Below are 26,357 nucleotides of genomic sequence, written 5' to 3'. Positions count from 1 at the left end.
TAGGTTCTACTATAAGACAAATTTTGGACCGTTTTATTCCTGAAATCACTTTCATCAGAATAATGTTTGCAGTACACTCCACCTAAATCTGATTCTGTTAAAACTGAACACAAAACCTACCACATTATTCTCAAGGAGCAATCTTGCACTGGCAGACAGATGAAAAGAATTCTAAACGATGCTCTCTCATATATAAGCCAATTTGTTCTTAGATCTAGATTTTGAGGGGTGGGCAGGAGGGACAGAGGCAAAATCAAAATAAGTTATACATGTGATCAAAACATCTGTCCCAACCATCTCCTGAAGTAGATCTTCAGACCAAAGGGGAAATACCCTATTTCAGCAGAATAACCTTTTTGCTTCTGCATTACTCTTTTATCCGTATCTTTTTTTTTTTCCTATAAAAGCAGTGAATGTGAGATTCTAGGTGGCATTTGTTATTATACAGCTTTTGAACTAGCTATGAACACACTACATGCAAGATTAAGTAAAAGAGAATCCACCTGTGAATACACCAAACGTTTCAGAGCATTACCTAAGACAGCCTGAAATGCTTACCCCACATCTCTGGCGGGAAAACCTCTTTCTCTGCAGCTATGGAAGAGCCCAAATTAATTCAATTACAGCATTTCCCCAAGCTAGTGGCACTGATTTAGCCCAGACTTGAATGAAGAACAGCTGGCATCTCATGGCAGTGACACTATAGCGTACATTGCCACCGAACAAACAGGCTACAGGTGAGAGCACCCAGCTAGCACGCAACAGTCTCATCAATTATGGTTGACCATCACAAGCACCATGAAAAATAAAATAAAATAATAATCTCAGTTACTTAGTTCATCTTGGCCATTTACTGCAGTTGACAGTAGAGGAAACGTAAATTTGCCTAAATTAACACATATTAAGGAATAAATAGATTTAACACATCTGTATTTAAAAACTTACATAGAAAGTTGCTCTTTAGGTTTTCAGAATTTTATATTTTCTGTATATATCAGTTTAAAGTAATTATTTCTATTCAAATGAAACTAGTATTAAATAATAACATCACAAAAATAATACAAAACAAAATAATAATTGAGAAACTATTTTTGTTGTTAATAAATTAATTAAATAATTTAATAATTAAAATTAATAACTGACAACTATCATACCGGGTGTCCAACAAAATAAGCGAAGTCAAAATACGCAGCTAGCTCCACTCGCCAAGTACTGTGCAGCAGAATTAGAAATTTAAGAAAAACAAGAAAGCATCTCTGATGGGACAAGCAGTCTGTTTTCTGTATCTCTTAAGAAATACAAAAACACATTCCAAAAAAAAAAAAAAGCATGATAAAAACTTGCTGCACTCTGAAAAAAATTTCCATCCTTTTCAGAACCATTTTTTAAATGAGTTCAAGAGAAGAAAATTGTTAATTTTACCACGTGAATGTATGACATGGTACTGTAACCTTGCACAGCATGAACCATGTTAGCCACACTAACAAGATGAATAATTTAATTCTCAATCCAGAAGAATTCACTCTATTGTTTACTTCAAAATATCCATTTCTGTCATTCTTGAAAAACACCTGCAGATGCTAAAGATTATCATTAAGGAGAAAGCACCTTTTAATTCACAGACAACAGCAACACACTGAGAAATGTTAAAAAAAAAAAAAAATAGTTTTGTGCTTTGATGGCCAGTACATGCTTCATTCTAAATTAATCAAGAAACCACAGGAAATCTAAAATTGGTAAACAATTCTATATTAAAAGCAAATACAGCGATATATCATTTTCAGCCCTTATTTCCAGATACTGAAAATTTATTACGCTATCCAAGATTTTCGTGACTTTTCAGGGAAATGATCACTTGCCAGTTGTTGTATCTTTATTACAGTCTCCAAGCTACACAATCTGATGGATCTGTGTTGATCCAAGATAAACTCATTCAAGTCCACAGCATGAACTGTGTCATTTTTCATTACCTCCAACCAACCAAAATCATTTCCTGCTGCAAAGTCCACTATTCGGAAAATCATCCTCTCCTCTTCTCTATAAAATGTACAAAAATCTAAAGAGGTATTAGTCTTTAAAGTTGGAAATGATCCTTAAATATGAACTCCTTGTAAGAAGACATAAAACTAAAACATTTCAGTATTAAAATATATATATCTCTCTCTGTATGCTTTCTTACAATGAGAGGTTGGGTTTTTATTAATGTTAATTTTACGCAGCTTCCTTCATCTTTCACGATTTCTGAATACTTCCATTTCTATATGATACTCAACTCAAAAAGCTTATATTGACTAAAAATAAGAGTACAATGTGTTTACAGTGCAAACTGTTCATCAGGTTTTTTGCTTAGTTTGACACAAGCAAGTTTGTTAATGCATTCTGACAGACTTACATAACATCCAAAAATGTTTTGAACAATGCAGTTTAGGCCATGATGCAATATTAATGAATGAATAATGTTTCTGAGTACTGAGTTTCAATATTTAATGAGTGCATGCTGAATGTGCCATAGAAAGCTGTGGTTGAAAATCACTGTAGCTGACAAGGGATTTGAAAAGATGCAAGACATATCAGGAAAACAACTTTAACCTGAACCGAGGTCTTAGAAGTGTGAAATGGATATTTCTCCTGCTCAATTTCTAGTAACCGATTAGTCACCTGACTGCAAAGTCAGATAAATTATCTAAAGTTCATCTGCCTCTGCAAAACTTAGTCAAGGACTGAGATATACAAAAAAATTATCTGAAAGGCAATGTCTTTTTTTTTTTTTCTCCCACAAAAGTCTCAGAATGACAAACAAAGTTCTACTAAATTGAAGTGATTTCCTAGCACTATTTACACATTAAAAAAATTATTCTCTACTCACGTAAGACTTTGCATACTGCAGGTGAAGGGAGCTATTCCTGACACCAGTAGCAACCACATTCTTTAAAAATCTGTCCTCAAATTTCATTTCTAAACCCTGTATTTCAGATTATGCAAACGTTAACAGAAAATATGATTCTCCTGCACCGTGAAACCATGGTGTAAAAAGGACATATTTTGCCTTCAACTTTTTTGCACTCATATTGCCCACATGTCCCAAATAGGAAAATATTTTTTTTCTCTAATTTACTTTGGTCTTTTGGAAAAGTTTTATGTGAATTGTATTTTAAATGATGCATTGTTCTGGGTGAGGGCTGGAGGGAGAACACAAAACATTACTAAAAAACATGCATGGGAATGCAGAAAACTCCTCTGAATTTAAGACTAGAATATAGCTTTCCTGAACTTATGTTCTACCCATTGTTGAGACATCTATGTACTGAACAAATCTCTAATTAAGTACAAGAGTATTAGGACTGGTAAAATAGAAAAAAGCAAGGCAAACCAAAAATGCTAAAGTTCTAAAAAACATGGGAATATAAAGCCAAAAAAGGAACATGCAGGCCATCAAACCCAGATTTGCAATCATTTCATGAGTGCTTAGTCCAAAACCATTCAAACACGACTACATGGATCCAAATTGCTACCCACTTTATAGACCACAACATGCACCATCAAAATTCTTTGACAAATTCACCACAAATGATCAAAAGCTCTCATGATTATGGCGCACGCAGGAAGAGAGAAGAGATCAAAGGTACCAATAATGCTTGCAATCCCTGGCCCGTCAAACAATTCTCAGTAATGCAACTTATCCTATATACCAGCAGGCTGCAAAATACAGCCCTCCAAATCTAACCCGAGGTACTCCAGACCTAGCGACTGGCTTCCTTCCCCCTTTACTACATAAGCAAAGTGCAACCAGGCACTTGCCAGTACCACTGAAGTCACCCAGCTGATTTACCACGGCTGTAACATGGAAGTTAGGCAACCTCCAACAGCTCAGAGTGAAGTTAGAATAAACAAATGAGAAGGAAGAAGAAGAAAAGGAAGAGGCCAAGTTACACACTCAGGATATGGGTGGGGAAGGTCTTTTTCTCCTCTGATGAGAGCTAGCAGCATCTCTGGAACTTGCAGATTAATATACTGAAAACAAATATGAACAATATCTGTTTCACATGGGTTTTTTCTGGCCTATCTACCTCAAACTGTATAGAGTAATCTGAGTGAGATTTTCCTACGGTCTTGTACTATATTACTGTTACTTTCCTATGCTTGCACTTCACATTATTAAATTTAACAAGAACTCCACTACTTTATTGCATATCCACTTCTTCCTCACGGTGACCTGTCCCTCGTTAATGCTGGTCATACACATATATAAATTAGTGCATCAATCATTAGAATATTACTGTAAACATAAAAGCGAGAGTGATTCCAAAATCGATCCCTAAGCAGCAAGTAAACTTCTCCCGTAACGTTAACTCCTCCCTCCAATATGTCCCATTACACGCTCGTCTTCTGTCAGTCTCAAATTCTCTTACAATTCTTACATTACTTTCAGACATGTCCAGTAGCAGTAACAAGGACAGCAAGGTATCAAGTGCTTTGCTTTACTCGTTCTTTAGGCTGAAGTCTGCTATCCAACCCAAGAAAAATTATCTTGGTTAAGATATGTTCCACCTTGCCCCACTTAACCATTTCTTTCCGTTCTCTCAATTACCCCCTACTTCACACGCTATACTTCTCAAACCACCCATAACAGTGAGTCCAAGTAACAGCATTCGGTTCAACACATTCATTCATTTCCTTTTTCCAGCTGCCTTCCAGCCTCAGCATAACACCTGTCAGTTGAAAAATCTTTCCTAACGGTCTGCTATTTTATGTACAAGTCCTTGATCAAAAGATCAAAGACACTAATTTCAAAACTCGTAATTATGTACAGCTCGTCAATTTAACAACAATACTTCCACGGACATCTTGGTAATACATATTGCAATATGGACACTGACTCCTGTCGGTCTGATGGCTGCTCATACCTTAAAGAAAGTCAACTCAACCATCTTCTATATTAAGACATTTGGGTTGTGGTTTTGTTTTTTTGTTGTGGTTTTTTTTGGGGGGGGAGCAGTGTTGGGTGTTGAGAGGAGGGAGGGTGAGTAGGAGGGAGAGAAGGTTGTTTGAGGGGATTTTGTAATTATACTTCATAAAGCCACTGTTTTTAAAATATGTGCATACAGACCAGTATTATATAAAGGCAGAAGAGATGAACAAATTTCTACCTTTATGCCAGAGGCATGCAGAGAAGCTAAGTCAGAACAGTAAAACTGTTTTACATAATTTGTGTATGTATTTAGCTAAGACTTTTCCCCAATATCCAGAGAATTCCACTTGAAATTACTTTCCAACTTAATATCACTCCTCTAGGGATCGGCAAAGGCAGTCATGAAATTATGACAACGTTAATTATCCGTTAAAATGAAGTGACAGTTACAAAATTTTTTATTATTATTATTTTTAAGTGTTTCTCTGCTATGTCTACTCATTTGCTACTTGTCAAAATGAAAGAGCTCAGCGGTTTGAAAGCAAAGGTTTGTTTAAAATTGCCAGGGGGGGAATAGTTTCCCTCCTCCCTACTTGAATCTAGAACTATGAAGCAGTATTCATAGAATCATAGAATAGTTTGGGTTGGAAGGGACCTTTAAAGGTCATCTAGTCCAACCCCCCTGCCCTGGGCAGGGACATCTTCAACTAGAGCAGGTTGCTCAGAGCCCCGTCCAACCTGACCTTGAGTGTTTCCAGGGATGGGGCATCCACCACCTCTCTGGGCAACCTGGGCCAGTGCTTCACCACCCCCAGCGTAAAACATTTCTTCCTTATCTCTAGTCTAAATCTACCCCCCTTTAGTTTAAAGCCATTCCCCCTTCTCCTGTCGCAACAGGCCCTGCTAAAAAGTTTGCCGCCATCTTTCTTATAAGCCCCCTTTAAGTACTGACAGGCTGCAAGAAGGTCTCCCCGAAGCCTTCTCCTCTCCAGACTGAAAAACCACAACTCTCTCAGCCTTTCCTCATAGCAGAGGCGTTCCATCCCCCTGATCATTTTCGTGGCCCTCTTCTGGACCCGCTCCGACAGGTCTGTGTCTTTCTTATGCTGAGGGCTCCAGAGCCGGACGCAGTACTGCAGGTGGGGTCTCACCAGAGCAGAGTAGAGGGGCAGAATCCCCTCCCTCGACCTGCTGGCCACGCTTCTTGTGATGCAGCCCAGGATACGATTGGCCTTCTGGGCTGCGAGCGCACATTGCTGGCTCACTTCCAGCTTGTCATCCACCAGTACCCCCAAGTCCTTCTCGGCAGGGCTGCTCTCAATCCCTTTTCATCCCCCAGCCTGGATTGATACCGGGGGTTGCCCCGACCCAGGGGCAGGACCTTGCACTTGGCCTCATTAAACCCCATGAGGTTCACTCAGGCCCACTTCTCCAGCTTGTCCAGGTCCCTCTGGATGGCATCCCGTCCCTCTGGCATGTTGACCGCACCACTCAGCTTGGTGTCATCTGCAAACTTGCTGAGGGTGCACTTGATCCCACTGTCTATGTCATTGATGAAGATATTAAACAGTACCGGTCCCAATATGGACCCCTGCGGGACGCCACTCGTCACCAATCTCCATCTGGACATTGAGCCGTTGACCACTACCCTCTGGATGCAACCATCTGACCAATTCCTCACCCACCGGACAGTCCACCCATCAAATCCATCCCTCGCCAGTTTAGAGAGAAGGATGTTGTGGGGGACCGTGTCAAAGGCCTTACAGAGGTCCAGACAGATGACATCTGTAGCCCTTCCCATGTTCACTGATGTAGTCACTCCATCATAGAAGGCCACTAGGTTGGTCAGGCAGGACTTGCCCTTGGCGAAGCCATGCTGGCTGTCTCGAATCACCTCCCTGTCCTCCATGTGCCTTAGCATAGCTTCCAGGAGGATCTGTTCCATGATCTTCCCAGGCACAGGGGTGAGACTGACTGGCCTGTAGTTCCCCGGGTCTTCCTTTTTTCCCCCTTTTTTAAAATGGGGGTTATGTTTCCCCTTTTCCAGTCAGTGGGAACTTCACCGCACTGCCATGACTTCTCAAATACGATGGATAGTGGCTTAGTAACTTCATCCGCCAGTTCCTTCAGGACCCGTGGATGGATCTCATCGTGTCCCATGGACTTGTGCACCTTCAGGTGCCTTAGATGGTCTCGAACCTGATCTTCTCCCACAGTGGGCAGCTCTTCAGTCTCCCAGTCCCCATTATTTTTGTTGATGTTCTCTCCAAATAAACTCACTGACTTCAAGTCATTTTCCCATATCTCCTAGAAATAAAGTGATCAAGATGAAGCTTGGTATACAAGTTGTCAGTTGGGATGCCAAGTTTTCAAATCAAAGTGAAAAATAATCCCTTGAAAATTGGGGTTTATAAAGGTAGGAGTGAATTATAGCGCTGCTTTCTCCAGTTTCCACTTCCTGTGTCCAAGATTCATCTCCATATATACTGAGAACTAGAGAAAATGGTATTAATGGAGAGTCAGACTAATAACAAAAATCTTGGAGAGTAACTGTACCATTGCCAAATACTGGTTTTTCTTCCCAGAAAACAATACGGAAAATAAAACTGGGTTCTAAGAGAGCTTGGTACTTCCAAACCCTCAACCTCATAAGCAGCATGGCTGCAAACATTTTTATGCTTCCTTAGCATTTTGCAGGTAAGATTGTGCACTAAACTTTTATGGATTTAGAACAAAAAGGTACAATGCAACCCCATTCAGAAGGTGACTTATGCTTCCGTAATAGAATTCTCTTTTCAACAGCTGGCTGTCCAAAGAGGCATCAGTTACAACAGCTCACCTGATCACAGTACTTGTTTTATAGGTAAATCTGTGCTCAAACCCAAAATGTCTTCCCACTTAATCTTGGCTTCTTCCCTTGCCTGCAAAGGGACAGTCTTGACCCAGCCTGACCCTCCTCATTCCCTCTTTTCCTGTGACAGAGCAGTATTATCCCATAATCCTCCAGATCTCAGTAATATTATAGTTGTTGAAGAATAAAGTCACTTCTAAATCTTTTGCTGGGTGTGAGATCAGACGAGGGAAACTTCTGCTGTGAGAGAGGAAATGTTTGAGATGGCATGACTAGGAAGGGGGAATAGGACGAACTCAACCCGTGGAAGTGATTGCCACTTTCTCCGTGCGTGTTCCCCAACCCTGAGGCTGAAGTGGCCTTTTAGACACTCAAAGGAAATAGGTTATACTTTTTGTATTTTTGTAACATCAGTTACACACACCGAACTTGAATGTTTTGTTTTGGTAAATGAATAGCCCTCACCACTGCCCAGCATTATCTGATTTTAAAGTCCAGAAAAGCATACTCTGCAATCTTACCCAATTACTATTTTAAGTCCTCTCTCTACCAACTATACATCTTCAGATATGGAAGTAGAGTCATGCACATGTACATGTCACATTCAGAGATGGCAGGGCCCTTATCAGGTGTCACATTCGCCTTTCTTTCCAGTTTACATGCAATTTATGACTTACCTTCCAAAGTCCTGTTTATCACTATAAAATATCCAAGTTTTGCTCTCTCAAATCAATAGCCAGGGTTTTTTTTCTGATACACTGAATGTCATGCTAGAAAAAGGTTAAGCTTCCCAGCACTTGTGGAAGACAAGTCATTCTGTATAAAGGTGTATGAACAGAGATAGAATAATTATCCATAGGCTACATAAAAGTGGCAGTACTGCCAATAGAGCTGTACTTCAAAAGTGTATCTTTTCATACCTTTTCACTTTTTCTTCCCCAGGAATGACAACGGTAATGAAGAAACTTAAGCAGTTTCTCTCAATTATATTTTTAAACAGTGCTTTGAATCTCTCTCTGCAATACTTAATTCATAGAAACCTTGTCAGAGAAAGGACGACCAGAGGAGGCAAGCTTTGGTGCAAGTCTATTGTACCAATTCTTGCATTCCTAAATGTGATTATCAACTGGGTAATATCTTCAGCTGTTTTTTTAAAAGCAGTATGGTCGCTCATGCCAGAAGGTATTAAACTGTTATTCTTGACCTGTCAGAAGTCAAAATAATTACAATCACTTTTACTGCTTCATGGAAGTATTTCCAGCTTTCTATCCTACTGTCAGCAGTAGAGAAGATACAATTTTCCTGACTGTTTTCACACGTAATCTAAACACTGTCAAGAGGTCCTTGTGGCAGAAGACTAGATTACAATTGTTTTCAAACAAAGTAGCTTTTTGTCCCCCGTGAGAAGAATACTGCGACAAAAAGCCAGTCTCCCAATTTAACATAGCTAATTACCTGGGAAAATATAATCATTTAGGAATAAAATAAATCTACTTCAAGAGTTTTCACCATATTTAGTGCACTACCCGTATGAAGTGAATATACATTAATATGCTCTTCATAAATTTACCTCAGTAAAATACAGAATGAATATTGTAAATAAATCAATCATTTTATTTTTTCCTTATGTTCTGCAGACCTATGCCAGTAAACTAGAATAAACATGTTATTAAAACAGAAATCAATAGTAAGCTTTAAAATATACAGTAACACAAAAAGGTCAAGCCCCAGTATTGATTTTAATAGAACACTTTTGGTGTGTAGTTTCCCAAAGGGTTCTTCTCTAATACTATTCTTCATTCTTCTTTCACTTTACATTTTCGCTGGTGAATTTGTTGTTCCCTTCTGCAAAAGCTGTCTACTGAAGAAGTTTACTAAGAGCTTGTCATATATGCAATGTACTGCTGAGACATGACAAAACAAGGTCGGGGGGAAGCACTCAGACGCATCAGAGTATCAATTAAACCATAAAGTGAATTGCAGTTATATAGGGACCCTCCCCCAAGTACAACAACAACAACAAACCATAAAGCAGCTAATGGCTGCAATCTAATAACCTACCACTGAGAGCCACCTTCGTGCACCAGTGTGTACGTATTTTTAAAAGCTGATTTAGAGTTTAGAAAGATTTTCTTTAAACAGATGAGGATGTTTAGAAATACAGAGGTTGCAATAACTTATGCAGCTAATGACAGATAAAATGCCACACCATACAGAGCCCAGCTAGCCACGCAGAACAGACTCCAGCAATTCATTACCAGGGAATGTTTGAAAAATCTATCATCTGTATTACTCAAGCAAAGCATTTTTCATGTGGCTTTCCGGACAAAAGTTACCAAAGTCATCACAGGAGACTAGACAGTCAAAACACAGCAAAACCTAAGAGTTATCAAAAGCCATCATAGAATCACAAAATGGTTTGGGATAGAAGAGACCTTTAAAGAGCATCTAGTCCAACCCCCTGCCATAGGCAGGGACATCTTGCACTAGATCAGGTTGCTCAGAGCCCCGTCCAACATGACCTTGAACACTTCCAATGATGGGGCATCCACAACTTCTCTGGGCAACCTGTTCCACTGTCTCACCACTCTCAGCATAAAACATTTCTTCCTTATGTCCAATCTAAACCTTCCCCCTCTCAGTTTAAAACAGTTGCCCCTTGTCCTGCCTCTACAAGCCCTGGTAAAAAGTCTGTCCCCGTCTTTCTTGTAAGCCCCCTTTAAGTACTGACAGGCTGCAATAAGGTCTCCCCGGAGCCTTCTCTTCTCCAGGCTGAACAACCCCAACTCTCTCAACCTTTCTTCATAGCAGAGGTGTTCCAGCCCTCTGACCACTTTTGTGGCCCACCTCTGGACCTGCTCTAACAGGTTCACATCTGTCTTGTTCTACTAATTGGCTTTTTGGTGACCATACCGGAAAATAAGCAGAAGCCAATACAGGGAAGGGATAACAGGGATCCCAATAGGCAACCACTAGAAGGCCCAGAAAGCTGGACAAGGACTGATTAAGACTACAAAAGAAAAAATTGAACGATACAATGGACTGTTAAAGACTACGCTGAGAGCAATGGGTGGCGGGACATTCAAACATTGGGATACGCATTTAGCAAAGGCCACCTGGTTAGTCAACACGAGGGGATCTGCCAATCGAGCTGGCCCTGCCCAGTCAGAACTTCTATGTACTGTAGATGGGAATAAAGTCCCTGTAGTGCACGTAAAAAATATGCTGGGGAAAACAGTTTGGGTTATTCCTGCCTTGGGTAAAGGCAAACCCATCCGTGGGATTGCTTTTGCTCAAGGACCTGGGTGCACCTGGTGGGTAATGCGGAAGGATGGGGAAGTCCGATGTGTACCTCAAGGGGATTTGATTTTGGGTGAGAATAGCCAATGATCTGAATTATGTGACGTTAAGTACTACATAATATTATATGCCATACTAATGATATTACAATAAGAATCACCCAGATTAATGAAGAATAACTTCAATGAAACCAAGCAAAGCACAGTGATGATGGTACCAGAACTGACTTCAACATGAAACAATCCAACACCACATACCATCTCCATTTTTCCTGCCCTGGAAGATTATTATGACAGATGGAGCCCGAAGTCATGGACTAAATGAACTCACCAAACATTTTAGAGGGATGGCCCACAGACTAAGGGAATGGGGTGTGGGGGGGTGTGGGTGGGTGGGTGTGTGGGTGGGTGGGTGGGTGTGTGTGTGTGTGTATATTAAAAGAAACCCGGGAAAAGGGGTGGTGATTAATGGAAATGTACTGGAAAATATGAGGACTTGAGCATGACGTAGATGGTATAGAATAAGGAGTGGATATTGTCCTGGTTTCAGCAGGGACAGAGTTAATTTCCTTCCTAGTAGCTGGTACAGTCCTGTGTTTTGGATTTAGGACTAGAACAAAGTTGATAACCCACCGATGTTTTAGTTGTTGCTAAGCAGTGCTTACACTAGCCAAGGACTTTTCAGCTCCCCATGCTCTACCGACTGAGAAGGCTGGAGGTGCACAAGGAGCTGGGAGGGGGCACAGCCAGGACAGCTGACCCAAACTGGCCACAGGGACATTCCATACCATGGGACGTCATGCTCAGTACATAAACTGGGGAAAGCTGGCCGGGGGGGCCGCTGCTCGGGGACTGGCTGGGCATCGGTCGGCAGGTGGTGAGCAACTGCACTGTGCATCACTTGCTTTGTGCATTATTATTATTATTACATTATTATTATTATATTTCAATTATTAAACTGTTTTTATCTCAACCCATGAGTTTTTCTCACTTGTGCTCTTCCAATTCTCTCCCCCATCCTACCGGGTGGGGGGGAGTGAGCGAGCGGCTGCGTGGTGCTCAGTTGCCGACTGAGGTTAAACCACGACAGGCTACAGGCAATAGTTCTCTTCTGGATCTGCTGGTTAAAATCATTAATCTCCAGATACCTACCATTTTCCATCCACTAACAGTTACCACCCATTCAATTCCCTTCACAAGGGATCCTAGGAATATGTTCCATTCAGCCTCAAGTGAAGTCACCTGGAGAAGTTCAAGCGTGTTCTTCAAATCAAGTTAACCCATGTCCATGATCTTAATCTAAACAGAAGTAATCTTGCAGGGTTGAGGCAGTCTAAACAGACATTTTAAAATAGATTTAAGATACACTATGTAACTTCTACATACATCAAATCCTTTTTAATAATATTTTGAGCAACACTTGCACAATACTCAGCGCTAGTCCCGATAATTTTCTACCTTTGTCATGACTTAAACAATTTTAGAGCAGACCTAGCAACAGAGTTATTGAAGGACCACCAAACCAAACAAAAGGCTACTCTTAAGCCTTTCCCTGCCTTAAGATTCCTACTTGCAGTAGTACTTCTCCTCTAAGAAACAAATGCTGGAATCACAGGAGATATGATATAGGAGAATCCAAGTACAACTAAGCGTAGGGAAAACAATCATCTGGGTCTCTTGGGACAGTCATACATCAGCAAACTGCACAGGGACATATATTTGGCACGTTAACAAAATTACATGCACATATATATTTAAGACTTGAACAAAATAAATTTTCTGCGATATTGAAGGGACTGTCATACACAGCATTTTGCAAACACACCTCATTCTACATATAATTAATACTTGCCATGTGCCAAATCATATAAAAAAAGTGGAAGCTAGGAAACACTTGCCAAGCAAAGGAGATTGAAAATCCACAAATACAATTAGCCTAAAGCTAAATGATTAGCAAAATAAATAAGACTGAAATTTCCCTGATTTTCAAGGGGGGGGGGGGGGGGGGGGGGGCGGCGGCGGGGAAGGTAAGTAATCATTCATGAATGTTCAATTTCTATGGGAAATCACATCCTTCATTTGCCTCTTAAGTATTGTTTTGTATATATTTTAGTGGAGGAATCCAGCAGTCTGATGAGGTTGACAGTAGCTAAAATTTTATCATTATGCTGATGAAAAAAGTTGTTGTTCACTTTTGCTTTTTCAAAAGATCTTTTCTTCTGTTTATGCCTTTCATAATGCAAACTCTTTATAAACAAAAAGATTTATCAAGCACCATCAGTACAGTATCGTGGGCTCTAACAAATGAATAGTTTTATATTCAAGAACAAAGTTAGTGTATGTAGTAGATAAACTGCCGTTCAGTTTACAAATTAAAGATGGGAGGAGAAGGAAACTCACCTAATTTCCCCCATGCCTGTTCTCCAGAGCCGTAACATTAAAAATTTTTTACTCATTGACTTCTTGGGAAATTAGGACAAATACTAAATATTTGCTGAGCTTGTCCAGAATAAGCAGAGAAAAGGCAAAAGTCAAGTTATTACTACATATTTAGAATCAGACACCCAGGTTAACAGGGACAGTACGACAGTTCCAGTACCACGTTCTGGCAGTAAGAGGCAAACTAGAGCAAGCCAGACAGACGTTGAGACACAAGAGTGAAAACTGGGAAAATCTCGTAACTGGTGAAGTTTATTTCTTGGCAGTAAACCCCTTTAGCCTAACACCACTTCTCTTTATTCCAAATGTGCATTTTGTGATCCCTAGCTCTAGTTTACTACTGCCGTATTGTCCCAGAACACACCTACTGGTCCACTGAGTTGTGCAGATTTCTCTGCAGAACTCAATGGAGCAGATGCATCTTGCTGACCAGAAGCAGCTTCTCATCGCTGAGGTTCCCGAGCCATGGCACCATCCAGAACGGTGCGGGGCCAACTCTGTGCTATCAGAAGAAATGCTTCCAATTACTTCAATAGGAACAGCTATTCCAGACTCTCTCATCACCAACATCAACAAAATGATTAAAATAAAAGAGTTCAACAGCTGTGACAAGACATAGTGTAATGATCTACATTTCTAAGACTATACCTCAGGAGGAAATCCAAACAGCTTAAAGGATTCAGAAGTTTCACTGTCATATTTTGTATCATCTCACGTTGTGACATATAACCAGTTTCGCAAACTCTGCATCTGTTTCTATTATGACACTGGAAATGAAGTTAATAACTTTGTGAAAAAAGAAACTATATCAACAATTACCATTTATTACCTGTCACTACTGTCAAACTCAAGTCCTTGTGCCTATTCTCTCATTTTTAAGAGTCTTTTCTTACAGAGTTGTCTAACAGCAGTCTCGGCACATATTTCACAGGGGGCAAAAGCCTGCTTCTTTAGTAGGTCTGAAGGGACCATACATACCAGAGGCGGTAACAATCACACCCAGAAAGCCTTTTAAAGACACCCAAAGTAGGGATACGCGTGTGGTTTGTTGAACCATTAAGGTACTAACTTACACTTCGTTTTCAGTAAATACAAAACTTTATAATGAGCGGAGTCTCTCTGTAACACTGTAAGAATAGGGAATATTTCTGGGAGGTACTGGTAGGCACTGTCGTGAAATGGAAAACAGACTACAGAAATACCAAAGCTGTATTTTCTCTAGGGGGAAAAGGCACATTACTCTTTCCTCTTACTTCTGTTCAGAACATAAAGAAGCTCTCTAGTATTACCAACTGTAACAATAATAGTTTTATTGCTATAATACTGATAGTGTTACAACCTGTACGTTACCTTGAGTATTATCATAAGACTGTAGCTCTGACACATTAACTGGTCCCATCTACTAATGTAGTCACTGCACGTTCTGTTGCAATCAAATAATAATCAATCTAACTTTTCTAAATGAAAATACTTTTAACATGAAACATTTCAAATGTTTAAAGACCAAAGTGAGAAAGAATAGTTGGGCTGAGTAAAAGAACGAATAAACTAGAATCAACTTTGGCTCTTCAGTGGGGTTTGTGGTCAATATGACTTTATTATGAAACGCAAGACGGAATTAACACATTCCTCTTTTGCACAACCGATCGGAGAGCGTAAGAATGCCTACACCAGTCAGACAAAAGGTCCAACCTACTCATGTAACACATCTCCAACACTAGCCAGCAGATACATGAGAAAATATAAGACACAAGGCAAGCAGACATCCTTCTTTCATGTACAACTCGGCTCATTTCTGAGGGAATAAACGTTGCTTCCACTTAAGATGATGGAAAGGAAAAAAAGACTTCTATACACAGCAACTGCATTCATCCAGTCCATCCGAGGAAGTAGGTATATTCCCAATGGACAATCAGCCAAAAGGCAGCTTTATTAAAGCACTTCCAGGAATGTTTGTCTATTAGTTGGACTGCAAAAACAGCACATGAGATGAGGCAGTGTGCTGGCCCAGGACAGTCAAACATGGGGGAATTCAGCCATTGGTAATGCTTAAATTTCCATCAACGACGAAGCCACACGTTCTCATGACGGTAGCTATTAACCTTCTCATCAACTTACAACGTTTCCACAACCTCTATACAGGCTTTCAAATTCTGGGGGAAGAAAATCCTGTAAAGGTTCATCATTATTTCTGGGGAAATTTAAGTTCCCAAAGAGCTTCCTGGTTTTCATCCTATTCTCATATAGCCAAAAGTTTAGGCAAGCTTCATATTCTCAGCAAAGAAGCTTGAAGGTTTATAAATATATTCAATCACACACACAAAAAAAAGAGATTAAAACATGTGAAGAGGTATACAGAAGTAGTATGAAAGACCAGTGGGCATACCATTTTGGACACATGTTCTAAGGCTGGGTCTAAATCACTGCTTTATGTATAACTATTCAAAGTCCCTTTAAACAAGAGCTGTGTAATTCAAGTATTATGAGTGCACTGATGGCATTAAAATACAATTTGAAGAGTCAGTCTTTAGCTCTAATCCCAGAAATAAGCACAGATCGTAACTTTATAGTAAGAGTAGTACCTCTATCATAAGATTAGTCCATTAGTCCATCTATAGTAAGAGTAGACCATCTATAGCATGTATGTATGTGTGAATAAATAAATTATATCACAAGTTAAAATTAACATTTCCTTCCTTCACAGACTGAAATGAGTAAAATACATTTCACAATCAGATCAAAATGTGGTCATACACCGCATACAGAAACAGCACTGAAATTAGCTATTGGACAGTTGGAATCAGACACAAGAAACGGTTGCAAGTTCCAGATATTTGTATGTTTAAATGTTGTTTCACTTAAAGATTGGGAAAAAACAATATTTTTGAGAAAGGAATGAGAATGTACACATGCAAAATACACCATCTACAGTAAAAAAAATCTCATAAAATGAATGCAGAAATAAAAGAATTTTGTGTCACGTACCATCGGCATGTGTTTTAAAGACGGTCAACAAAGAAAAGTAGTGGGTTATCAAGTTAAGTTGTTAATAGGTCAGAAGTGCAAGGTCAAGTAGTTTTTAATACTAGGATACCAGTTAAATTCACTAATGATGGGCTTATGCCCCTACCATACCTCTCCTAAGAAAAAATAAAAAAAAAAAAATTTTAGAAGTCCAGCACTTTGACTTTTTTTTCCTAGAAGAAAGTTACAAATCTTATGTGCAGGGGGTGAGGCCTCATTATACTTATTTCCCTATCAAAGAGCCTGACATCGGAGCTGAGAGAACCAGTCACAGCTCTGCATGTTGCTGTTCACAAAGACATGAGACACCATCACGCCCCAATCCAACTGCCCTTGGACAGCAGCAGTGCATTTGCATACTGCATCCCTCCACATAATGGAGTGAATGGAGTTCAATCCAGTTGGCGGCCAGTCACGAGCGGTGTTCCCCAGGGCTCAGTTTTGGGGCCGGTCTTGTTCAATATCTTTATCAATGATCTGGACGAGGGGATCGAGTGCATCCTCAGTCAGTTTGCAGATGACACCAAGTTGGGCAGGAGTGTTGATCTGCTCAAGGGTAGGAAGGCTCTGCAGAGGGACCTGGACAGGCTGGATCGATGGGCCCAGGCCAACTGTATGAGGTTCAACAAGGCCAAGTGCTGGGTCCTGCACTTCGGCCACAACAACCCCATGCAGCGCTACAGGCTTGGGGAAGAGTGGCTGGAAAGCTGCCTGGCAGAAAAGGACCTGGGGGTGCTGGCTGACAGCCGGCTGAACATGAGCCGGCAGTGTGCCCGGGCGGCCAAGAAGGCCAATGGCATCCTGGCCTGTATCAGAAATAGTGTGGCCAGCAGGAGCAGGGAAGTGATCGTGCCCCTGTACTTGGTGCTGGTGAGGCCGCACCTCGAATACTGTGTTCAGTTTTGGGCCCCTCCCTACAAGAAGGACGTTGAGGTGCTGGAGCGTGTCCAGAGAAGGGCAACGAGGCTGGTGAAGGGTCTGGAGAACAAGTCTGATGAGGAGCGGCTGAGGGAACTGGGGTTGTTTAGTCTGGAGAAGAAGAGGCTGAGCGGAGACCTTATCGCTCTCTACAACCACCTGAAAGGAGGTTGTAGCGAGGTGGAGGTCGGTCTCTTCTCCCAAGTGACAAGCGATAGGACGAGAGGAAACGGCCTCAAGTTGTGCCAGGGGAGGTTTAGATTGGATGTGAGGAAAAATGTCTTTACTGAAAGAGTGGTTCAACATTGGAACAGGCTGCCCAGGGGAGTGGTTGAGTCCCCATCCCTGGAGGTATTTAAGACGTGTAGATGAGGCGCTGAGGGACATGGTTTAGTGGGCATGGTGGTGTTGGGTCGATGGTTGGACTCGATGATCTTAGAGGTCTTTCCCAACCTTACTGATTCTATGATAAGTTATGAAACCTGCATTACACTGTATTTTTTTCTTGTGTGACTACTGACATATGAATGCTATGAACTGTTCTCTGTTAACAGTCTCCTTCTGCTATACATGTTAAGCTTAGTATAGCTGGGAACTCAGGTTTAGTTCTCTTCTCCAACACTGCATCAATGTGTTTGTATGTTTATTACAAATAACTACAGTTGAGAGTAATCTTTTCATATTTATATTAGCTAGAACTCTCTGCAACTAAACAGACATGCGAGACAAAATACTTCATCTGAAGAATGTGCATCTAGCTCTTAAGTACATACTTGCTTGAAAATTGAAGTCTAGAAATGATGAAAAATTATACCGACTCTGCTATAAGTGCATGAGTGTCCAGAAGACTGGCACAGGAGGTTGTACACAAGACTGCTTTTTCCCCCCCCCCCCACCTGAAAGTATGGATCCTGACTTGAAAAAGAACATTGCACAAACATTTTTCATGCCTTTGCATTGTGGAGAGACTGCTTTCTCAACTGGAATAAAACAGGAGAGGTAGGTATGCTGAACCTGAACAACATAAATCTGTTCTTAAAGTGATCAACAGAGCAGCATTCACTTCGTTCTCAGAAGAATATGATCCGGAGGAGAACAGCTCCACACTTGCTACAGCATTTCTTGAATGTTTTTAAAACACAAGCCTCAACCAGAATTCAGCCCATAAAGACCTCAAGTAATAGCTAAGTAAACATCTGCATCTTTTAAAGTTGTTTCATCCAACATGAAAAGAGCTTCTACAATCGGGTCAAAATATTTTTTTTATACTGTGTAGACAGCATAATAAATCCTTGCTTATTGCTAAAAAAAAATAAACAAACATCAAAACTAGAAAAGGATTAAAGCTCCTAATAAGACTTGATATTTGTCATTTTATTCTTTATATTTTTATTTTAATAGTTTACATTTCAAAAGCAAAGGTTTTTTTCAATTCAAAAACCTAATTTTAAGACAACAAAAAGATTTTACAGGACCCTTTTAATATGCAATATCTTCCCCACTAATCGTTAGCCAAATAAAGGGAAGACTGCCAGCACTATTCCCTGCAAAACATAAAATCAAGTATACGACAAGCCAACCTGCTCCCTACCTTTCACAGATCAATGCTTAACCCATGAAAACTGAATTATAGAACACTTAATGAAAATTACTGAAAAAGTGTCAAACGACAAAATACTGAAATTACAAAACAAACATTTCCATACTGTAATCACGTTTAGCCAAACTCTTCAGCAGTCAACATTAAGCTCAAATGTAATGCCGGTTTTCCTGTCAAAGCCCAGTTCAACAGAGGAGAGATTTCACTGTAACATATCGATTTCCTTTATTGCTGATTCAAAAAAAAAAAAAGCCTGATTTTTTTTTTTTTCCTGGGACATTTATATAGTCCTATCTAATTATATACTTCATCAACCTAACTCAATTAAATAATAATATGATGTGTAGGAAACAACTGATATATATGCAGACAGTTTAAGTAGTCCTAATTACATTCTAATTTTTTAAATCCATCATAATGAGCCTTTCTTCCCATTCTCAGAATAGAGGACAATGTGTAGGTTAATATTTATATTCAGTGTGTCATATTATCTATTCAGGAAAAATATATTATCTATTCACTGAAAGAAAGTACGAATTGACACACAAGTCCACCATACAGCCAAACTCGATTTCAAATTCAAACAGGGTTTTTTTAATCTGTTCATAATCCCACAGTACCATACTAAACATTGCAGAGTGTATTTTAAAAATGCTGCATCCAAAGTCTGCAGCTGCATTCTGTAAGACTACCCAGTCTTCCACAGTAACTACAGTCTCTGAAAAAACATGCATAAGAAAGTAATGATTCAATATACAGAGAGGATGTCAAAAGGGTTTTCTACTAGTAAACTGCTTTAATACAGTGCTTTGTATCTTCAAAGCACTATGCTGTACTAACTATTAAAGCAGTTCTAGACACACTGCAGCTCACAGAAATTATCTAGAATTCACAGAAACAACAAGAATTACCATTTCTACTGCTGTTAAAATTTACCTTTTGATCAAACAGAGGGGTTATAAGTAACCCACCTCTGCACTGCTCTCAACCTATTTCTATCTCTACACCACAAAGTGAGTATTTGGACTCAGGAGAAATCCATGAAGATTGAGCTTAAAAGACTGCAAAAAAGAGTCGGGCTTATGAGTTCAAAAGGGATTTAGATCAACATTTTATATCAGCTCTTACAAGGAAATTGCAGTTAATTTGTTATTTTAACACATATTTAATATCAAAACTTGCTGTATCACCCCAAGGTCTTACCTACCCATTTTTGTCTTGGGACACAAAATTCAACTGTTTTTATTAAGTAGATAAATAACAGTAAATAAAAGCATTAAGTACATGTTTGTTTTAAATATTGTTATTAACAAACCAACCTTCTCTTTTGAGCTTCAGAGTCTCTCCTGGCTCGTTCTAATGCCAGTTCTTCAGCTATTCTTTTCTTCAGTTCTTCATCATTAACTACAATTAAAAGAAAATTAAATGAAATGTTAACAGAACACAACATATTCCTAATTACAGAAACAACTGCATAATACAGCGCTCTATTTTATTTATTTTCTTTTTTCTATAAAGCTTTCTTGTGGTTTAACCACCTTTCAAATTTTAGCATAGAACACTAGAGACCCTTTAAAAATTACTCTTATTAAACAACCTTTCAGTTAGTAGAATCTTTTGAAAATTAAAAAACATACAGTGTATGTTAAATTAAATACATTTTTCTCAGGAAATATGCCTTTATAAAGTAAAAGGGGGGTGGGGAATGGAACTGAAACCTAAATAGTAAAGTCATAAAATGCTGCTTTTTATTCATATGGAACCAAGGGAAACATCTTCCTGTGTAATGAATCAAGTATTTTCACATTCATATTTTACCCAAGAAAGCATTTGCAACATCCTAGATATCCATACTTGTGGTTTCTATTGTTAGAAAAAGATTTTGCCCCAAATTCTCCAAATTTTGTTTAAACAAGCAGATATGGAAATAATATTTTCTTCATTTGGATTGTCAGATGAATTAGTTGAAAGTCTGCTTAAGAACTGAAAAAGCAGGGAAGCAACTTCAAGTCTATGAATAAACTTGTATGAGAGCCATGAATCCTACAAGCTTGAAAGACATCTATAAGACTACCAAAATCCATTCAATAAGATTTTGAAACACAAAACAGGTCCGTTCCCAACTCTCTCCGATATTGAAGGGCTCAGTCATGCAAGCTACTACACTGATACTGTTCAATATTAACTATCTCTGCACCTATAGGCAGCTGCGTACTTCTGAAAAATCTGACCCAAGGAGATCAGAAATAGTTCGTCGTTATTTCCTTTGATAGAAGTTGTAGCAATAAAACGTTTCAAGAGAATTCCAGAAGAAATCATATTGAAAAGGTTGTTTAGGCCTAAAAAAAATTAAAATAAAAAAAGAGAACACCACCCACCAACCCAACTTTGGAGACGGTTTTGTTTTATCTCTATCCAAATACAACTCGACACACACATAGCAGGAATTGAAGAAAGAAAAAAAAAAAATTAAAATACCCAGTCACCTAGTAAGAAAGAACAACATTTTCCACTTGGGAAAAATGGAGTAGCTTGGTAACCAAAATTTATACCAACTTCAGTAGAACAGCTGTTAACTTCGCATAAAATATTGATTTGTAGCAATCAAGAAGAGTAAGTTTTCCTATAGGTGGAAAAGAAAACAACTATAAAGTACAGCTGTAGAAAGAGATTAAAAATCAAGTCGTTATTTCCAGGTTTATTCCAATATAGATCCTAATCTAGGCCTGCCTGTCTGAAAAAAGAGGTATACCTACACTAGCTGAGCTGTTACAGGCATACAGATAATTCCCTTATTTATATGAAGCATCTAGCCCAAATTCCACTCTGTGAACCACAGAGCTAAAAGACACGTAATCTCACTCCAAAATGCCTATCACTTGAGCATAATATAGATGTTAAATTCAAGAAGGTGATACAACCCCCTCATCCGCCCTCAGAAGCAGTAACAAAAACCACTTGCTTAGGTAGCTAAAAACCAGAGAACTACATTTACAGGAAATATAAGACACGAAGCAATTGCAAGACAACAAGCAGTCTCCTTAGAGCTTGCATTTGTATTAAGTATTTATGCACAGAGACAGCATTCAACAGCTGTTAGTGGTCGGAAACTTGTGGAGATACCGGGGCAGAGGGGGAAAAGCTGTCAGCCTCCTCTTTCACAGAAAGCTAATAGTTAGAGCATTTGCCCAGAAAGTGGAACATCTGGAATTTAGACCCTCCCAAGATGGACAGGTTTGAGTCCACATATCACATATACTCCAGTAAAGTGCTCTAATCACCAAGCTACCATCTAATTTAAGCAGATACACCCTCATTTTGTTTTGTTGGGTTTGTTTAGCTTAATTCATTAAAAAAAAACCAAAGTGTCTTAGAGGGTGTCTAGTGATTAGAAGACAAAACTGGGACAGCCTCCAATTCTAGTACCCCCTTTGTAGAACCAGTTATTTGTTTTACATTAGGCAGCAGTCAGATTCTAAAAAAAAAAATAGACACACAAAAAAGCTAGCATCAAATAGCCATGTACCTCAGTGACCTCGTCTCTAGGAGTTGGCTTTATCTGCAAATATTATCCAACATCATTAGCCCACATTCCCACTATAGTTAATAGAGTCCAGTGTGCAATTCTTCTCATCCTAAAGTAGACTTTTAAAATAGTGAATTTTATGAATGAATGGAGCAGCTTCATCGACTACATGGGAGTCTTGGCCAACTAATTCAGTTATAAGCATCTTAAGTAAAGCAGAATGAATCAATATCCATCCTGCCACATGCAGCAAATGCTTAGATGACAGAAACAGTTGCACTGGGGAAGAGTGGGGAGACACTTGCGAATGGCAAGTGAGACCCCAGCCTAAAAATGTATTAACATATGTGAAAATTCAGAGGTAAATATGAATCTTGTATCAGATTACTATCACAAACCCCGGATGAAAAAGCAAAACCCCATTTTATTGGGACTATCTCTACTGGCTGTTGACACCGCTCCACTATTTTCTCCTCCAAGGCTATGCGAGGATAGTATCTGCTCAGAAAGTGAGTCGTTACAGCACACCTGTACATTTCCAAACAAAGATCAGCTAGTCACAGTGAACTGTATCGCCAGAAGAGGAAAAAAAAGTTTAGCAAAATATCAGGCAATCACAAGGATCCTGTTTCTGTACTGCGGCACACATTAATCTCCCCCACACCTCAGTAAGCATCACAAGCCAAAATGAGAGCAGTTAAGGTTCTGCATTTGTACACTTAGAAATGATTAAGCTGTCATAAAAGCAAAGAATTTATTTCACATCACAGCTACCTTATTCACAGAACAATCTGAAAACCCACAATCAAGCGTTTCTTACTGCAGTTCTGCTCAACCCAGATACCTCAATCTTTCACGTCCTTTTAATACTGGACCTGAGAATACACAAAACGTTGCATAAGTATATTGTTCACCAGCACCTACATCATGAATTTTATTGTTCTAGTGTGCAAAAATGAGTACATGAACTCTATCAGACCATAGAACGGGTTTTTAAGTCGTAATGAGAAAAGATTCAAGCATCAGCCAATAAAGACATTTGACCTTAACAATCAATTAGGTTACCCATCGATCAGCCAAATACTAATAGGGAATAAAAGTGGAGCTATAGATCATTCAATAGAATTATTGTAAGATATAATTGGGTAGCTCCCAAATGGGAACTTTATGATGTTTCAGTAAAAAATTGCAGTTCTACAAGTAGGAGGGATTTGTTCTAGGGGAAGAAGCATTTAAAAAGAGAAAAGTTAATTTATCAGAAAAAAAAATAATATGGAACTGTTTCTAGATAAAAGCAATAACATTTATCTCTGATGGCAATCTCTGCTCAGACTATAGGGCATTAAAAACAGACAGCTGGCCATTAAACTAGTGGAGAATATTAGAACCTGGTGGCTGCAAGACTGCTAAAATAAGCATGATCCGGAGACGATAATTATACAGCAGTTGCCAAAAATTATGTAGCCATTCCCACCACCACCCCCTTTAGTATTTTAAGTTCTTCAGGATACTGAAATCAGTGTCGACTTCATAGTAAGTGCATCCCAGAGCAGACAAATTTGGAAGGTTTTCAGGCAAGTACATTTAGGAAGGTCACACTTGCATCCCAGTGCTTTCTTATGCTCCTACAAGAGCGTAAAATGAATGCGGCTCCACCACTTCCCAAGTCTGAATGTGCTAATGCACAGCTCACATCACAAGACAATTTAGATAGATGGTCAGTAATGGGAACTATACTCAAAAAGCCATAGTGCTACAGCCAGAAATAACTCTTCTCTGTCCTCTTAGCATGTGAAGGGTGGATGCTGATAGGTGTCTGATAAGCAGTATTCTCTTCAGGATAATGGAAATGGAGTACCACCAGCTGCATTGCCAATGGGCTCATTACCATGCTCAGATCTAGCAGCAGGTTGCACAATGCTTAAAAGAGTGACCAGACTGTTCCACATAACAACACCGCAGACACAGAAAACCAGTATATGATAAAAACCACAAAGCTCTTGCCTGCATCTCGGCAGACCAAGCAGTGACTGTCAACAGACAAGGACATTTTACCATTTTGATGACCTCCGGGATGCAGTAACCTGACGTTTCTTATTTGTTCACCTACTCTTTTGGAAAAGTTTGAAAGACATAGTCATTTATGACTAATATTATAGTGCAAATGCATGACGTATTTCCTCCCCTTCATGCACAGACTAACTTTAAAAAAGTATGGATAAATTAACCAATTATTATTACTTAAACCATTTTCACATACTGCAAGCACAAGATAATAGGCGTATTTGGTTCAGTTAACTTCCCCTCCCCATACACACACAGACAGACAAAAAGGTAAGTTTGGCTTCTTTCACGTTTAAAACAAAGCTTTAAGAGCATGGAAGAAAGAGGACAAGACAGCCAAAGATTAGATCTGAAGAAATTATAAATTACGTCCAATACATATCTATTGGCCAAAATCTGTGACCACACCCAACGAATAGAAGAGAGGCAACTTCCAGAATAAAAGTTACAGCGCATTTACTCAAGTTTTCTCCCAAATCATTCTAGTTGGCTTTATGCCTTCAGACAGATGCGTGGAGTGAACGGGTGTGAGAGTACCTCTCACCAGGACAGGGTTTCATTTTGAAAAGAATGCAGAGCAGGCTAGCAGTTATAGAAGTGTAAGAGCATTCTCCCCATGGCCACGTTTCAACACTTTCCCGTTCAGCCTTTTCCAGACAAGGAAGACACTCTGAGATTCCTATGCATCCAACACCCTTTTGCAAACCTGAAGGAGGCTTATTCTGCCACCTTTTTAAAAGGCCACAAAACCTATGAAAATGGTTTTGAGAGCCACTTGTAGAGATACAATATTGTTTTCTGTAGTCCACGTAAAGAACAACCTGATTGCTGTTAAAAAAAAAACAAACCAAAAAACAAAAAGAGTGCGCAAAGCCATTTGCTTAACCCTTATAATTGATTCTCCACTTGTGCTTCAAAATCAAATGAATAAGAAAGCATACACCTGATACTCAAAGTGCTTTGAACCCTGGGAAATATAATTACAGGGACAATTGGTGAGGACAGAGGAGCTAAGGGTACTGAAGAGCTTACACACTTACCAACAGTTACTGAGGTTTGAGAGATATAATGTGCAGTTCATCTGGGAACTTCAAAGGCCATCCACTAGCAGTATTGGAGCAAAGCCAAGAGCTTCGCATGATGACAATTCTTGAGAAGCAATCAGCAATTTTATCGCGTAGGTCTACTATAGGTTGGTGCATAAGAGTATGTGCAACTCAGCTACTCTCACAATATTTTTCTCCCACTCCTCTGCCCTTGCTAGTCACCAGATTTAAATCCATACCTTTTTCCTCTCACTCTAAAGCAGTTGCTTCATAGAAAAAACATTCAGCATGATACTAAGATTACAGCAAGAAGGCAGCACCCAAACCTGCAAACAACACACATTAGGTAAAGCAGACACCTGCAGCCTCAAAAAGATTAGCCTAAGAAATCAGGAATACAATATGGACACATTAATCAAATAGCCTCTAGCCTGCAGAGCTAGGAATCTGCCCATTAGTCTTGCATTTTCAAAAAAATCATTAATGGAAACAGCATTTATTATCAGGCCCCCTAACTAAACCCTCTTGAAAGGGCAGGTGCATTATGTTATTAATGAAGAGACACTTAGGTTTGATACACTCAAATGCGTTTTAGAAAATACTTAGCTAAATAATATTCAGAGAATTAATTTACCCAAAAAAGGAAAATAAAACTACTTTTCATTCAGCTTTGCTAATTTG

At 39.4% G+C, this 26,357-nt stretch overlaps 1 protein-coding gene across 2 annotated transcripts in view; it reads right to left on the bottom strand.

The window, feature by feature from the left end:
- Positions 1–26,357, bottom strand: part of CHCHD3 (coiled-coil-helix-coiled-coil-helix domain containing 3) — a 165,203-nt gene that overhangs the window by 114,765 nt on the left and 24,081 nt on the right. For both annotated transcript variants that reach the window (XM_076346608.1, XM_076346701.1), the window contains exon 3: positions 20,360–20,444. In XM_076346608.1, the coding sequence (XP_076202723.1) occupies positions 20,360–20,444 (85 nt within the window). The remainder of the gene's footprint in view (positions 1–20,359; positions 20,445–26,357) is intronic.

This window comes from Aptenodytes patagonicus, chromosome 1, assembly GCF_965638725.1.
Source record: "Aptenodytes patagonicus chromosome 1, bAptPat1.pri.cur, whole genome shotgun sequence".
Classification (NCBI taxonomy): Eukaryota; Metazoa; Chordata; class Aves; order Sphenisciformes; family Spheniscidae; genus Aptenodytes; species Aptenodytes patagonicus.
This window is presented reverse-complemented; position numbering and strand designations above follow the sequence as displayed.